The 17,055-nt window shown below is 51.3% G+C and overlaps 1 protein-coding gene across 1 annotated transcript in view; it reads left to right on the forward strand.

Annotated features, from left to right (window-relative positions):
* The window catches only part of LOC106590754 (centrosomal protein of 192 kDa), an 87,191-nt gene that overhangs the window by 14,385 nt on the left and 55,751 nt on the right, over positions 1 to 17,055 (forward strand). The window contains 11 exon segments of the mRNA XM_045713563.1: positions 2,218 to 2,883; positions 3,106 to 3,249; positions 4,348 to 4,479; positions 6,169 to 6,468; positions 6,756 to 6,905; positions 7,047 to 7,320; positions 8,448 to 8,591; positions 10,745 to 11,034; positions 11,308 to 11,437; positions 12,121 to 12,609; positions 14,241 to 15,869. Of these exon segments, the coding sequence (XP_045569519.1) occupies positions 2,218 to 2,883; positions 3,106 to 3,249; positions 4,348 to 4,479; positions 6,169 to 6,468; positions 6,756 to 6,905; positions 7,047 to 7,320; positions 8,448 to 8,591; positions 10,745 to 11,034; positions 11,308 to 11,437; positions 12,121 to 12,609; positions 14,241 to 15,869 (4,348 nt within the window).

Below are 17,055 nucleotides of genomic sequence, written 5' to 3' on the forward strand. Positions count from 1 at the left end.
CTATGATCAGGTGGATACCGCTCCTCCATGACTCTATGATCAGGTGGATACCGCTCCTCCATGACTCTATGATCAGGTGGATACCGCTCCTCCATGACTCTATTACTATGATCAGGTGGATACCGCTCCTCCATGACTCTATGATCAGGTGGATACCGCTCCTCCATGACTCTATGATCAGGTGGATACCGCTCCTCCACGACTCTATGATCAGGTGGGGACCGCTCCTCCACGACTCTATGATCAGGTGGATACCGCTCCTCCACGACTCTATGATCAGGTGGATACCGCTCCTCCATGACTCTATGATCAGGTGGATACCGCTCCTCCATGACTCTATGATCAGGTGGATACCGCTCCTCCATGACTCTATGATCAGGTGGATACCGCTCCTCCATGACTCTATGATCAGGTGGATACCGCTCCTCCATGACTCTATTACTATGATCAGGTGGATACCGCTCCTCCATGACTCTATGATCAGGTGGATACCGCTCCTCCATGACTCTATGATCAGGTGGATACCGCTCCTCCATGACTCTATGATCAGGTGGATACCGCTCCTCCATGACTCTATTACTATGATCAGGTGGATACCGCTCCTCCATGACTCTATGATCAGGTGGATACCGCTCCTCCATGACTCTATGATCAGGTGGATACCGCTCCTCCATGACTCTATGATCAGGTGGATACCGCTCCTCCATGACTCTATGATCAGGTGGATACCGCTCCTCCATGACTCTATGATCAGGTGGATACCGCTCCTCCATGACTCTGTGATCAGGTGGATACCGCTCCTCCATGACTCTATGATCAGGTGGATACCGCTCCTCCACGACTCTATGATCAGGTGGATACCGCTCCTCCATGACTCTATGATCAGGTGGATACCGCTCCTCCATGACTCTATGATCAGGTGGATACCGCTCCTCCATGACTCTATGATCAGGTGGATACCGCTCCTCCATGACTCTATGATCAGGTGGATACCGCTCCTCCATGACTCTATGATCAGGTGGATACCGCTCCTCCACGACTCTATGATCAGGTGGATACCGCTCCTCCACGACTCTATGATCAGGTGGATACCGCTCCTCCATGACTCTATGATCAGGTGGATACCGCTCCTCCACGACTCTATGATCAGGTGGATACCGCTCCTCCACGACTCTATGATCAGGTGGATACCGCTCCTCCATGACTGTATTACTTTCCGGACGGGCAGCCAGTGTTGACTCGGTGGGCTGTGATTGGCAGCCGAGCAGCCAGTGTTGACTAGGTGGGCTGTGATTGGCAGCCGAGCAGCCAGTGTTGACTAGGTGGGCTGTGATTGGCAGCCGAGCAGCCAGTGTTGACTCGGTGGGCTGTGATTGGCAGCCGAGCAGCCAGTGTTGACTAGGTGGGCTGTGATTGGCAGCCAGTGTTGACTAGGTGGGCTGTGATTGGCAGCCAGTGTTGACTAGGTGGGCTGTGATTGGCAGCCAGTGTTGACTAGGTGGGCTGTGATTGGCAGCCAGTGTTGACTAGGTGGGCTGTGATTGGCAGCCAGTGTTGACTCGGTGGGCTGTGATTGGCAGCCAGTGTTGACTCGGTGGGCTGTGATTGGCAGCCAGTGTTGACTCGGTGGGCTGTGATTGGCAGCCAGTGTTGACTCGGTGGGCTGTGATTGGCAGCCAGTGTTGACTCGGTGGGCTGTGATTGGCAGCCGAGCAGCCAGTGTTGACTCGGTGGGCTGTGATTGGCAGCCGAGCAGCCAGTGTTGACTAGGTGAGCTGTGATTGGCAGCCGAGCAGCCAGTGTTGACTAGGTGGGCTGTGGCAGGTCATTGGTAAAAAGAGTAGAGGTCCTAGAGAGCTGCCCTGTGGTACACCACACTGTTTCAAATTAGAGAAGCTTCCATTAAAGAAAACCCCCTGAGTTCTATTAGATTGCCATATTGTGGATTCAGAGCTGAGGTTGAAAAGCCATAACACAGGTTTCCCCCACCGATAGGTTATGGTCAATATCAAAGAAGATTTGATTAAATATTAAAGTTTTTTAATGTTCTTAGTCCTGGTCATATATCCAAAACAACTGACAATACACTGAATTCATGTTCAGTAATTTAAATTGTAAAGTAATGTCTTTCTACACAATACCACAAATGTTTCCAATCTGGGAGGTAAACTCGATAAAGTATTGAATAATTTAGTGTGTATTTCGGATCAAATCAAGGCAGTAGAATGTACCAGATTCCACAAATTTCAACCACCTCTGGCTCGGTTGGGCCTGGTTGGCTACGACTCTGGCTCGGTTGGGCCTGGTTGGCTACGTCTCTGGCTCGGCGGGGCCTGGTTGGCTACGACTCTGGCTCGGGGGGAGGGCCTGGTTGGCTACGACTCTGGCTCGCCGGGGCCTGGTTGGCTACGACTCTGGCTCGCCGGGGCCTGGTTGGCTACGACTCTGGCTCGCCGGGGCCTGGTTGGCTACGACTCTGGCTCGCCGGGGGCCTGGTTGGCTACGACTCTGGCTCGGGGGGAGGGCCTGGTTGGCTACGACTCTGGCTCGGGGAGGGCCTGGTTGGCTACGACTCTGGCTCGCCGGGGCCTGGTTGGCTACGACTCTGGCTCGCCGGGGCCTGGTTGGCTACGACTCTGGCTCGGCGGGGGCCTGGTTGGCTACGACTCTGGCTCGGCGGGGCCTGGTTGGCTACGACTCTGGCTCGGCGGGAGGGCCTGGTTGGCTACGACTCTGGCTCGGCGGGGGCCTGGTTGGCTACGACTCTGGCTCGGCGGGAGGGCCTGGTTGGCTACGACTCTGGCTCGGGGGGAGGGCCTGGTTGGCTACGACTCTGGCTCGGCGGGGCCTGGTTGGCTACGACTCTGGCTCGGCGGGGGCCTGGTTGGCTATTCCTATGTACTAGCGGAAAACACTGGTATATTGAAACCTTTTTTTATGAAGACTAAGAGCAGCTCAGTCATACACTTGTCAGCCAATGGATCTTGTTCACAACTAGTATCCTTTATTCATCTTCCTGTACAAACTAAACAGTATATATTAGTGTTCTATTTCAGCCTGGTTTCACTAAGATTGGATTGTTTGTCCTGTCATGAGTGTTTCCAGATGCCTGACGTGCGGCTTGCTGCTACAGGGATGGACTCGTGTCCTGGTAGTGACGAGGAGGACACTGAGGACGAACTGGAGACGGCTAGGAGACACACTTCTACCAGACACAGACTGCTGCTGTCCAGCACCTCCCGACAGCTGGTATGATCACGTCTCTGTCCCCCGTCTGTCTGTCTCTCCATCTCACTGCTTCAGCTGGTATGATCACGTCTCTGTCCCCCGTCTGTCTGTCTCTCCATCTCACTGCTTCAGCTGGTATGATCACGTCTCTGTCCCCCGTCTGTCTGTCTCTCCATCTCACTGCTTCAGCTGGTATGATCACGTCTCTGTCCCCCCGTCTGTCTGTCTCTCCATCTCACTGCTTCAGCTGGTATGATCACGTCTCTGTCCCCCGTCTGTCTGTCTCTCCATCTCACTGCTTCAGCTGGTATGATCACGTCTCTGTCCCCCCGTCTGTCTGTCTCTCCATCTCACTGCTTCAGCTGGTATGATCACGTCTCTGTCCCCCGTCTGTCTGTCTCTCCATCTCACTGCTTCAGCTGGTATGATCACGTCTCTGTCCCCCCGTCTGTCTGTCTCTCCATCTCACTGCTTCAGCTGGTATGATCACGTCTCTGTCCCCCGTCTGTCTGTCTCTCCATCTCACTGCTTCAGCTGGTATGATCACGTCTCTGTCCCCCGTCTGTCTGTCTCTCCATCTCACTGCTTCAGCTGGTATGATCACGTCTCTGTCCCCCCGTCTGTCTGTCTCTCCATCTCACTGCTTCTGTTTGACCTTGGTTGGTTTTCAGTAGAAAACACAAAGCTGAACAACAGTTGCAAAACAGAATGTACCATTTAAAAAAATATAATTTCACCTTTATTTAACCAGGTAGGCTAGTTGAGAACAAGTCCTTTATTTAACCAGCTAGGCTAGTTGAGAACAAGTCCTTTATTTAACCAGGTAGGCTAGTTGAGAACAAGTCCTTTATTTAACCAGGTAGGCTAGTTGAGAACAAGTCCTTTATTTAACCAGGTAGGCCAGTTGAGAACAAGTCCTTTATTTAACCAGGTAGTCTAGTTGTGTGATGTGAGCAAATGAGGTGAGATAAGGGAGGTCAGTCTCAAACAATCAGTATTTGATAAGTTGGATGTAGCGTTTTGGTTTCTAAATGTTTTTGTCCTAAATAGTCCTACTGAACACAGCCCTGTTTTAGCCTGTCTGACCAGAGGTCATGGGTTATGTCTGTCTGGGTTTAGGTGGGCGAGAGCAACCGTCCCAGCTTCAGACCTGGGCTGGAGGGAGGCAGCTCCGACGAAGACTCTGGTCGTAACCCTTCTCTAACTGGGTTAGAACACAGATACTCTGCAGAGGGCCAAGTCATCAACACTGTAACAGGTAACAAACACCGAACAAAAAATAGGAAGTGTTGGTCTCGTGTTTCATGAGCTGAAATAAAAGATCCCAGAAATGTTCAATTTTGCACAAAAAAGCATATTTCTCTCCAGTTTTGTGCACAAATTTGTTAACATCCCTGTTAGTGAGTATTTCTCCTTTGCCAAGATAATCCATCCACCTGACAGGTGTGGCATATCAACAAGCTGATTAAACATCATGATCGTTACACAGGTGCACCTTGTGCTGGGGACAATACAAGGTCACTCTAAAATGTGAATTTTTCTCACACAACACAATGCCACAGATGTCTCAAATTTTGAGGAAGTTTGCAATTGGCATGCTGTCTGCAGAAATCTCCACGAGCTGTTGCCGGATAATTGAATGTTCATTTCTCTATCATATGCCGCCTCCAACGTCATTTTAGAGAATTTGGCGGTATGTCCAACTTGCCTCATAACCGCAGACCACGTGTATGGTGTTGTGTGGGTGAGCGGGTTTGCTGATGTCAACATTGTGAACAGAGCTTCCTATGGTGGGGTTATGGTACGGGCCCCATGGTGGGGTTATGGTACGGGCCCCATGGTGGGGTTATGGTACGGGCCCCATGGTGGGGTTATGGTACGGGCCCCATGGTGGGGTTATGGTACGGGCCCCATGGTGGGGTTATGGTACGGGCCCCATGGTGGGGTTATGGTACGGGCCCCATGGTGGGGTTATGGTACGGGCCCCATGGTGGAGGTGGGGTTATGGTATGGACCAGGCGTAAGCTACGGACAACGAACACTATGGCGTTTTATCGATGGCAATTTGAATGCACAGAAATACAGTGATGAGATCCTGAGGCCCCGTTGTCGTGCCGTTCATCCACCACCATCACCCCACACTTCAGCATGATAATGCACGGCCCCCCATGTCACAAGGATCTGAACACAATTCCTGGAAGCTGAAAATGTCCCAGTTCTTCCATGGCCTGCATACTCACCAGACATGTCACCCATTGAGCATGTTTGGAATGCTCTGGATCGACGTGTACGACAGCGTGTTCCAGTTCCCGCCAAAATATCCACCAACTTTGCTCAGCCAGTGAAGGAGGAGTGGGACAACATTCCACAGGCCACGACCAACAGCCTGATCAATCAACAGCCTGATCAATCAACAGCCTGATCAATCAGCAGCCTGATCAATCAGCAGCCTGATCAATCAGCAGCCTGATCAATCAGCAGCCTGATCAATCAACAGCCTGATCAATCAACAGCCTGATCAATCAACAGCCTGATCAATCAACAGCCGGACCAATCAGCAGCCTGATCAATCAGCAGCCTGATCAATCAGCAGCCTGATCAATCAGCAGCCGGACCAATCAGCAGCCGGACCAATCAGCAGCCGGACCAATCAGCAGCCGGACCAATCAGCAGCCGGACCAACTCTATGTGAAGGAGATGTGTCTCGCTGCATGAGGTGGTCACACCAGATACTGACTGGTTTTCTGATCCACACCCCCTACCTTTTATTTATTTTAAGGTTTTCTGACCAACATATTCATATCCTAGTGAAATCCATAGATTAGGACCTAAAGGAATTTATTTAAATTGACTGATTTCCTGATATGAACTCGCTAACCTCTGAGTGGATGTTGGTAACCGGGGGTAACCGGGGGTAACCGGTCATCTGTTCTTCACCAGGAGGAGGAGGCGACGGGAGCAGTGGGAGTGAGGAGGGAGGGAACGGTGGAGTGTCCGCTCTACCCTTCTCCTCCTCCTCCTCCTCGGCCCAGACTACCTACGATGTTCTGCGGGGCTTGGGATCCTGGGGGCAGCGTGCCGGGAGAGAATACCCAAGACCCTCGCTCTCTACTGGGGCTGAGCCGGGGCAGCCTGATGGGGGACCGTGTGGGGCCGGTGGGGACTGGAGAGACCAACTCTGGGCCCCAGAGGACGTCCCCTGTCAATTGGAGTATGACCTTAGACAGACAGGAAGCGCTGGTGAGTTTTCTGTCGGCCATTTTTCCGTTACAACACCGTTTGTGTGGACTGAGACTTTGTACGTGGCAGGAGTTGTACCTAGAGGCCAGGAGTTCCTCCGGGTCAGGTCACGCTGTCAGGGGAAAAACTCCTGGCCGCCCACTACCTTATGTTCTGTGCTATTTACCGGACGTAATACGGTCACCTGCAGTGATACTGTTCACATACAACACAGACGCTTGTATAATCTCCCTGTGTGTGTGTGTGTGTGTGTGTGTGTGTGTGTGTGTGTGTGTGTGTGTGTGCAGGATGCCATGGACAGTACAGAGTCTGGGTTGGCAGAGCAGGGTCCAGATGTCTTGGATTCTATATACCTGAGGACTGGTGCTGGACACTGGAGACCCCAGGACATGACCTCTCACCTCCAGACCACACAGAACAGCTTCCACCTCTCTCAGGTACACTTACACAACCAATCATTTAGGATGACATGCTGCCCTTGGAGTTAAACAGTTTTGAAGAATCCCAACATCTCCTAGTTTTAAATGAAGGTAAAAACAATTCTACGGTGTTAGTAAGTTGCTGCCCTTCTATACCAGGTGCTTCTTTCGCATAGTGATGATGAGGAGGAGGAGGAGGAGGAGGAGGAGGGGAGGGGGAGGCCTGCTGCCCTGGGGCCAAGAGGAGGTCCATGTGGGGACTCCTCTGCACCTCCTGGTCCTCCTGGCCTGTCAGACACGAGTCGGGGTGAGAAGGATCTTCTCTCCACCTCTCTGGAGGCTAAGTACCTCTCTCAGAGCTTCCACCCGGAGGAGGACTCTCACTCTGACAGCGACTGGAACCACTGTCCTGATAACCTGGACTTCCAACCGGGTAAGTCCCAAACGGCTCCCTATGTAGTGTCCTAGTACAAACGGCTCCCTATGTAGTGTCCTGGTACAAACGGCTCCCTATGTAGTGTCCTGGTACAAACAGCTCCCTATGTAGTGGCGGGTAGCCTGGTGGTTGGAGGCGGGTAGCCTGGTGGTTGGAGGCGGGTAGCCTGGTGGTTGGGGCGGGTAGCCTGGTGGTTGGGGGCGGGTAGCCTGGTGGTTGGGGCGGGTAGCCTGGTGGTTGGGGCGGGTAGCCTGGTGGTTGGGGCGGGTAGCCTGGTGGTTGGGGCGGGTAGCCTGGTGGTTGGGGCGGGCGGGTAGCCTGGTGGTTGGGGCGGGCGGGTAGCCTGGTGGTTGGGGCGGGCGGGTAGCCTGGTGGTTGGGGCGGGCGGGTAGCCTGGTGGTTGGGGGCGGGCGGGTAGCCTGGTGGTTGGGGCGGGCGGGCGGGCGGGTAGCCTGGTGGTTGGGGCGGGCGGGCGGGCGGGTAGCCTGGTGGTTGGTTGGGGGCGGGCGGGCGGGTAGCCTGGTGGTTGGAGCGTTGGGCCTGTAACCGAAAGGTTGCTGGATCGAATCCTGATCTGACAAGGTAAAAATCTGTCGTTCTGCCACTGAACAAGGCAGTTAACCCACTGTTCCCCGGTAGGACGTCGTTGTAAATAAGAATTTGTTCTTAGCTAACACGGTTCATGTTTAATATCTAATCAACTAGATCCAGGATCCTAACAGGGTTCATGTTTAATATCTAATCAACTGGATCCAGGATCCTTACAGGGTTCATGTTTAATATCTAATCCAACTAGATCCAGGATCCTTACAGGGTTCATGTTTAATATCTAATCAACTGGATCCAGGATCCTTACAGGGTTCATGTTTAATATCTAATCCAACTAGATCCAGGATCCTAACAGGGTTCGTATTTTAATATCTAATTTAACTGATTAAAGCTTAATATATGATGTAACAACTTACACTGCTATAAATTCATGGACAGAAAATGAATGTTTTTTTGTGACTTGATTTTGGACCAATCCGTCAAGTTGTCTGGTACCCTGGTTTATAGAACAAGGTCTCCATCAGGTGTGTGTGTGTGTGTGTGTGTGTGTGTGTGTGTGTGTGTGTGTGTCCCAGCCTCTCCCAGTGTGGTCTACCAGAACGAGGAGGGGAAGTGGGTGACTGATCTGGCTTACTACTCGTCCTTTGAGAAGGAGGTGGATGGGAAGCAGCTTCCGGAGTCAGCAGACCAGTTCCAGGCTGAGGACTTCGTTCCAGGCAGTAAGTACAGGGGTTATTGTCAAACTGTTATTTTTAAGCTGTACATGGAAATAGGGATTTGTGTTTTGTTCCTTTTGGTTGTGATAACTAGGTGTTCCCCACCGTAGCGTCGGTACGAAAGATCCACTATAAAACGGTTTGTCTGGATCCTGAATGCTGATTGAACGAACAGCGGTCCAAACCGTGCTCTATTGGCCGTCACACACCTATCTATGCCTGTCAACAGTTACATCTGAAAATGATCGCTGTGCCTCGTCAGAATGTCGCTGTGCCTCGTCAGAATGTCGCTGTGCCTCATCAGAATGTCGCTGTCCCAAATGATCGCTGTGCCTCGTCAGAATGGCGCTGTCCCAAATGATCGCTGTGCCTCGTCAGAATGGCGCTGTCCCTAATGATCGCTGTGCCTCGTCAGAATGGCGCTGTGCCGAATGATCGCTGTGCCTCGTCAGAATGTCACTGTGCCTCGTCAGAATGTCGCTGTGCCAAATAATCGCTGTGCCTCGTCAGAATGTCGCTGTCCCGAATGATCGATGTGCCTCGTCAGATTGGTGCTGTCCCTAATGATCGCTGTGCCTCGTCAGAATGTTACTGTGCCTCGTCAATGTCGCTGTGCCTCGTCAGAATGGTGCTGTCCCAAATGATCGCTGTGCCTCGTCAGAATGTCGCTGTCCCTAATGATCGCTGTGCCTCGTCAGAATGTCGCTGTCCCTAATGATCGCTGTGCCTCGTCAGAATGTCGCTGTCCCTAATGATCGCTGTGCCTCGTCAGAATGTCGCTGTCCCTAATGATCGCTGTGCCTCGTCAGAATGGCGCTGTCCCGAATGATCGCTGTGCCTCGTCAGAATGGCGCTGTCCCGAATGATCGCTGTGCCTCGTCAGAATGGCGCTGTCCCGAATGATCGCTGTGCCTCGTCAGAATGGCGCTGTCCCGAATGATCGCTGTGCCTCGTCAGAATGGCGCTGTCCCGAATGATCGCTGTGCCTCGTCAGAATGGCGCTGTCCCGAATGATCGCTGTGCCTCGTCAGAATGGCGCTGTCCCTAATGATCGCTGTGCCTCGTCAGAATGTCGCTGTGCCTCGTCAGAATGGCGCTGTCCCTAATGATCGCTGTGCCTCGTCAGAATGGCGCTGTCCCGAATGATCGCTGTGCCTCGTCAGAATGGCGCTGTGCCTCGTCAGAATGGCGCTGTCCCTCGTCAGAATGGCGCTGTCCCGAATGATCGCTGTGCCTCGTCAGAATGTCGCTGTCCCGAATGATCGCTGTGCCTCGTCAGAATGTCGCTGTCCCAAATGATCGCTGTGCCTCGTCAGAATGGTGCTGTCCCTAATGATCGCTGTGCCTCGTCAGATTGGTGCTGTCCCGAATGATCGCTGTGCCTCGTCAGAATGTCGCTGTGCCTAATGATCGCTGTGCCTCGTCAGAATGTCGCTGTGCCTAATGATCGCTGTGCCTCGTCAGAATGTCGCTGTCCCTAATGATCGCTGTGCCTCATCAGAATATAATGTCGCTGTCCCAAATGATCGCTGTGCCTCGTCAGAATGCCGCTGTCCCTAATGATCGCTGGGCCTCGTCAGAATGCCGCTGTCCCAAATGATCGCTGGGCCTCGTCAGAATGTCGCTGTCCCAAATGATCGCTGGGCCTCGTCAGAATGTCGCTGTCCCTAATGATCGCTGTGCCTCGTCAGAATGTCGCTGTCCCTAATGATCGCTGTGCCTCGTCAGAATGTCGCTGTCCCTAATGATCGCTGTGCCTCGTCAGAATGTCGCTGTCCCTAATGATCGCTGTGCCTCGTCAGAATGCCGCTGTCCCTAATGATCGCTGGGCCTCGTCAGAATGCCGCTGTCCCTAATGATCGCTGGGCCTCGTCAGAATGCCGCTGTCCCTAATGATCGCTGGGCCTCGTCAGAATGTCGCTGTCCCAAATGATCGCTGGGCCTCGTCAGAATGGCGCTGTCCCGAATGATCGCTGTGCCTCGTCAGAATGGCGCTGTGCCTCGTCAGAATGGCGCTGTCCCGAATGATCGCTGTGCCTCGTCAGAATGGCGCTGTGCCTCGTCAGAATGGCGCTGTGCCTCGTCAGAATGTCCAGGTAACGCCATAGACAGATCAGCAGTGTTGCTGGAGTCGTCCTGTTTTTATTGTGTTCCAGGTAACGCCATAGAGAAGATCATAGAGGACCAGAAGGTGTTTGAGAAGGAGAACCGGTTCATGCAGGAGGAGGTGATGACGTCGGACTCCACCAGTCCAGGTCTCCTATCCGACACGTCCTGGAGACTCCCGGCCAGCAGCCACATCCTGATGAGGGCCAGCCAGGTGTCCCAGGACCTGGACAGAGGGAACCAGAGTTATCTCCGTCTGTCTCTGGGGACCTTCTTCCAGCAGCGCTCTGAGGCCCTGGGCTGTCTAGGGGACGACAGGGAGGACGATACAGTCAAACGGGTATGGGGGCTCGTTCCATGTCTTGTCGACGTCGCTCTGCAGCACGTCGTTCTACTCTTTTCACTATTCACGTAGTCTCGTAGGGTCGGGTGTGCTTTTAGTTCAGGAATAGGAGCCTTCATCTCGGTCCGGGAAACCTGCCCGCCGGGTCGAAGGGAGAGTAGGGACGCCGTGTTTCAGACTACCGCTGAGGGTTTAAGCCTGTGGTTTTTATTTTCCCTTCCCATCAGCCATCTGACTTGACCAGTTCGTTGTTGTGTCTTTCCTCTCCAGCCGTCGTTTGGTTACGTCATCACCTCTCCAGAGAAGAGGGAACCATTTCCTCTGATTCAACCATCAGACTTCCTGTCTCAGGACAGCTCGGTCCGCAGCGACACCGACCACGACCGCACCATGAACACAGGTAGGTACCGTCTGGACGTCCACGACACTTATTCCTGGTTCTCACTGTGAGCCCAGCCAGTAAGACACTTATTCCTGAATCCCACTGTGAGGCCGCCCAGCAAGACACTTATTCCTGATTCCCACTGTGAGCCCAGCCAGTAAGACACTTATTCCTGGTTCCCACTGTGAGGCCGGCCAGTAAGACACTTATTCCTGAATCCCACTGTGAGCCCAGCCAGTAAGACACTTATTCCTGATTCCCACTGTGAGGCCAGCCAGTAAGACACTTATTCCTGATTCCCACTGTGAGGCCGGCCAGTAAGACACTTATTCCTGAATCCCACTGTGAGCCCAGCCAGTAAGACACTTATTCCTGAATCCCACTGTGAGCCCAGCCAGTAAGACACTTATTCCTGATTCCCACTGTGAGGCCAGTCAGTAAGACACTTATTCCTGATTCCCACTGTGAGCCCAGCCAGTAAGACACTTATTCCTGAATCCCACTGTGAGGCCGGCCAGTAAGACACTTATTCCTGAATCCCACTGTGAGGCCGGCCAACCCAGCCAGTACATCTTGACTTGGTTTGGCATCATTTTTCATACTTGATCACAGTCATCATATTTATTCCTCATTTTAAACCCAAATCAGTCATCAGAGTATCACACGTGGTGGTTGATACTTCCAATGTGTTGTTTTTGTAGAGGACTTGGACAAGACTGTGGAGGCAGCTCCAGACAGGGTGTCACCGACAGGAGATGAAGAGCCAGAGCCTTGTGAATCAGTCTCCCCCCTCCCTGAGGCCCTGCTCTCCCCCAGCCAGACCCTTCCCTCAGTCTCCCCCCTCCCTGAGGCCCTGCTCTCCCCCAGCCAGACCCTTCCCTCAGCCTCCCCCCTCCCTGAGGCCCTGCTCTCCCCCAGCCAGACCCTTCCCTCAGCCTCCCCCCTCCCTGAGGCCCTGCTCTCCCCCAGCCAGACCCTTCCCTCAGCCTCCCCCGGCAGCCTGGACCCCAGCCCCAGCAGCGGCACAGACCAGTCTAACCTCGTGTTGTCTATCAGCACCATTGCCTCGGCCATCGCAGATGCCTCCATCTCCTCGGAGCCCTCCCAGCTGGCTGCCATGATCATGGAGCTTTCAAAGAGGAGTCGGATCCAGAGGCAACGCCAGAAAGGTCTGCCGCGTCCAGCCCCAGGTATCCCATATTCATACTACAGCTGAAATTCTACTCTTTAATAACCTCTACGGGACTCCTTCCCGTTCTCATCCCGCTACCGGGATTGCTTGACAAGATAGCATGGCGCGAAATTCAAAACGGCAAAAAATCGAATCATTTCAATTTCTCAAACAATCAACTATTTTACACCGTTTTAAAGATAAGACTCTCGTTAATCTAACCACGTTGTCCGATTTCAAAAAAGGCTTTACAGCGAAAGAAAAACATTAGATTATGTTAGGATACCACCACAGCAAAAGAACAACACAGCTATTTTCTTAGCATTTTCATAGCAACGGTAGCCGTCCAAAAGCACAAAACCAGCTAAAATTATGCACTAACCTTTGACAATCTTCATCAGATGACACTCCTAGGACATTATGTTAGACAATACATGCATTGTTTTGTTCCATCAAGTTCATATTTATATCCAAAAACAGCATTTTACATTGGCGCTTGATGTTCAGAAAATGTATTTTCCACCCAAAAATTCCGGTGAATTTACAAAAATATACCTCATGATAAACGTTGACAAAATACATAACAATTATTTTAAGAATTATAGAATTATAGAATTATATAGAAGTATAGAATTATAGAATTATAGATGGGCTACTCCTTTATGCAACCGCATTGACAGATTTCAAAATAACTTTACGTGGAAAGCACACTTTGCAATAATCTGAGTACTGCGCTCATAAAAAACAGCAGGCAATTATAGATACCCGTCATTTTGGAGTCATCTAAATGCATAAATAGCATAAGAAATATTCACTTACCTTTTAATAATCTTCATCAGAAGGCACTTCCAGGAATCCCAGGTCCACAACAAATGTTGATTTTGTTCGATAAAGTTCATAATTTATGTCCAAATAACTCCATGTTTGCGCGTTCAGTTAGCTACTCAAAATGTAGGATGCGCGAGGAAATTGTGACGACAAAAAAGTCCCCCCCCCCAAAAAATCTATTTACGTTCGTTCAAACATGTCAAACGTTGTATAGCATCAATCTTTAGGGACATTTTAACGTGAAACTTCAGTAATATTCCAACCGGACCATTCCAGTGTCTTGAAAAACGTTTTGGAACAGAGCTTCCTCTCGCGTGAACGCGCCAATGAACTAACATCCTTCCCTGGGTTACCAACTTCCCTTCTCGCTCCGTCTCTGTTCATCATAGACGTCTCAAACAACTTTCTAAAGACTGTTGACATCTAGTGGAAGCCTTAGGACGTGCAAAATGAACCCTTACTCACTGTGTGTTCGATTGGCAATGACTTGGAAAAAAACTACAGGTACCAGATTTTTCATTTCCTGCTTGTATTTTTCTCAGGTTTTTGCCTGCCATATGAGTTCTGTTTTACTCACAGACACCATTCAAACAGTTTGAAACTTTAAAGTGTTTTCTATCCAAATCTACTAATAATATGCATATTCTAGTTTCTGGGCAAGAGTAGTAACCGGTTTAAATTGGGTATGTTTTTCATCCGGCCGTGAAAATACTGCCCCCTAGCCCAGACTGGTTAATTCTGTTGTGTTTGTTGGAAGGTGATGTCAGCACCACTTCACCAGGTCATGAAAAATCTGAAGGAGATTTTGATTCTGATTCCCAGCCTCTGTCCTGGAAGAACAAACTCCCAGCCCTAACCGGGTTGAACTGGACCAGCCCAGTCCTAACCGGGTTCAACTGGACCAACGGGGGGACCTGCTGGAGGCTCTACAGAGGAGCCAGTGTGCCGGGGACCTGCTGGAGGCTCTACAGAGGAGCCAGTGTGCCGGGGACCTGCTGGAGGCTCTACAGAGGAGCCAGTGTGCCGGGGACCTGCTGGAGGCTCTACAGAGGAGCCAGTGTGCCGGGGACCTGCTGGAGGCTCTACAGAGGAGCCAGTGTGCCGGGGACCTGCTGGAGGCTCTACAGAGGAGCCAGTGTGCCGGGGACCTGCTGGAGGCTCTACAGAGGAGCCAGTGTGCCGGGGACCTGCTGGAGGCTCTACAGAGGAGCCAGTGTGCCGGGGACCTGCTGGAGGCTCTACAGAGGAGCCAGTGTGCCGGGGACCTGCTGGAGGCTCTACAGAGGAGCCAGTGTGCCGGGGACCTGCTGGAGGCTCTACAGAGGAGCCAGTGTGCCGGGGACCTGCTGGAGGCTCTACAGAGGAGCCAGTGTGCCGGGGACCTGCTGGAGGCTCTACAGAGGAGCCAGTGTGCCGGGGACCTGCTGGAGGCTCTACAGAGGAGCCAGTGTGCCGGGGACCTGCTGGAGGCTCTACAGAGGAGCCAGTGTGCCGGGGACCTGCTGGAGGCTCTACAGAGGAGCCAGTGTGCCGGGGACCTGCTGGAGGCTCTACAGAGGAGCCAGTGTGCCGGGGATCTGAGTGCCTTCGACATTGAAAAGTACCTGAAACAGACGGAGGAGGTATCCACCAGCAGCGACAGCGACCAGTCAGGCACCTCCCACAGCCTCAACTCCTCCCACAGGAAGTCCCAGGCAGCGTCACTTGTTGTTACTGTGGAGAACGAGAGCTCGGGTTATCAACACCAGGCTACCGAATACCAGGCTATCGCCAAGGGAGATATCTCCTCATCCTCTGGCGTGGAGGCTAAGGCGGGTTTGACACAAGGTTACCCTGCTGCTACGACCCGTCCGGTCTCTGCTGGGCTACATCCAGGTTCTGACCAGAGTGGACCAGGACCAGCTAACAAGACGGATGTGAGGAGGAGTTCCATCCCTCGTCCCAGATTCAGCTCCATCCCTACAGCCTCTGGTAACCCAGGGAGAAGGTCTGTGGGCTCTGGTCAGTTCTCCTCAACCACCTCCACAGCCAAACCAGCTGCTGACAGGAAGTCTGCAGGGAATAATAACAGTGAGCCCCAACCAGCTGGTGTACTGAGCAGGAGCAGCACAGAGAGTGGTGGGGCTGAACTAGGAGTAGTCCGTCCAACACCCAACAACACCCCAGCCCAGAAGATAGAGGACCGCTCCGCAGCTCCTGCCCCAGGTCCTAAGACCTCCCCTGGTCTGAGGAAGGGTCAGTCAGGGCCGCTGTCCCTCAGAGACATCACATCGCCCTCCCAGAGAGCCAGGAGGACCACGGTGAAGACCGGGAGCAGTACAGCCCAGCAGGAGAAACCCGGTGGCCTGGAGGAGAGTGGTGGAGAAGCTCCTCTCGGCGCTGCGACCAGACATGTTGGTTTTACTTCCTCCTGTCACAGCCCCCAGCCTGCTGCTGCACACAGGGTGGACGGTCAGTCTCTGGTCCAATCAACATCATTATTCAGCTATTCTTCAACTCATTTAAGAGAGAAATAAACATGTTTGTTTAAGCTTAGTTTAGTTTCAAATCCCGTTTTTTTTCCCCTGGTCCTTCCGGCTGGATTGGGACATCTGGTTTTTCAATGTTGATTATAGTTTATTTGAGGTGATTTCCTGGTCTTGTGTTCTGCAGACAATGATAAAGAAGGATTTAGTTCATTGGTTAGATTGTATTAATGTGGTGGATAGTAATGATCTCTGGTTAGATTGTATTAATGTGGTGGATAGTAATGATCTCTGGTCAGATTGTATTAATGTGGTGGATAGTAATGATCTCTGGTCAGATTGTATTAATGTGGTGGATAGTAAATTGTATTAATGTGGTGGATAGTAATGATATCTGGTCAGATTGTATTAATGTGGTGGATAGTAATGATCTCTGGTCAGATTGTATTAATGTGGTGGATAGTAATGATCTCTGGTCAGATTGTATTAATGTGGTGGATAGTAATGTGATATCTGGTCAGATTGTATTAATGTGGTGGATAGTAATGTGATATCTGGTCAGATTGTATTAATGTGGTGGATAGTAATGATCTCTGGTCAGATTGTATTAATGTGGTGGATAGTAATGATCTCTGGTCAGATTGTATTAATGTGGTGGATAGTAATGATCTCTGGTCAGATTGTATTAATGTGGTGGATAGTAATGATCTCTGGTTAGATTGTATTAATGTGGTGGATAGTAATGATCTCTGGTCAGATTGTATTAATGTGGTGGATAGTAATGATCTCTGGTTAGATTGTATTAATGTGGTGGATAGTAATGATCTCTGGTCAGATTGTATTAATGTGGTGGATTGTAATGATCTCTGGTCAGATTGTATTAATGTGGTGGATAGTAATGTGATCTCTGGTCAGATTGTATTAATGTGGTGGATAGTAATGTGATATCTGGTCAGATTGTATTAATGTGGTGGATAGTAATGATCTCTGGTTAGATTGTATTAATGTGGTGGATAGTAATGATCTCTGGTCAGATTGTATTAATGTGGTTGATAGTAATGTGATCTCTGGTCAGATTGTATTAATGTGGTGGATAGTAATGATCTCTGGTCAGATTGTATTAATGTGGTGGATAGTAATGTGATCTCTGGTCAGATTGTATTAATGTGGTG

This window comes from Salmo salar, unplaced genomic scaffold, assembly GCF_905237065.1.
Source record: "Salmo salar unplaced genomic scaffold, Ssal_v3.1, whole genome shotgun sequence".
Classification (NCBI taxonomy): domain Eukaryota; kingdom Metazoa; phylum Chordata; class Actinopteri; order Salmoniformes; family Salmonidae; genus Salmo; species Salmo salar.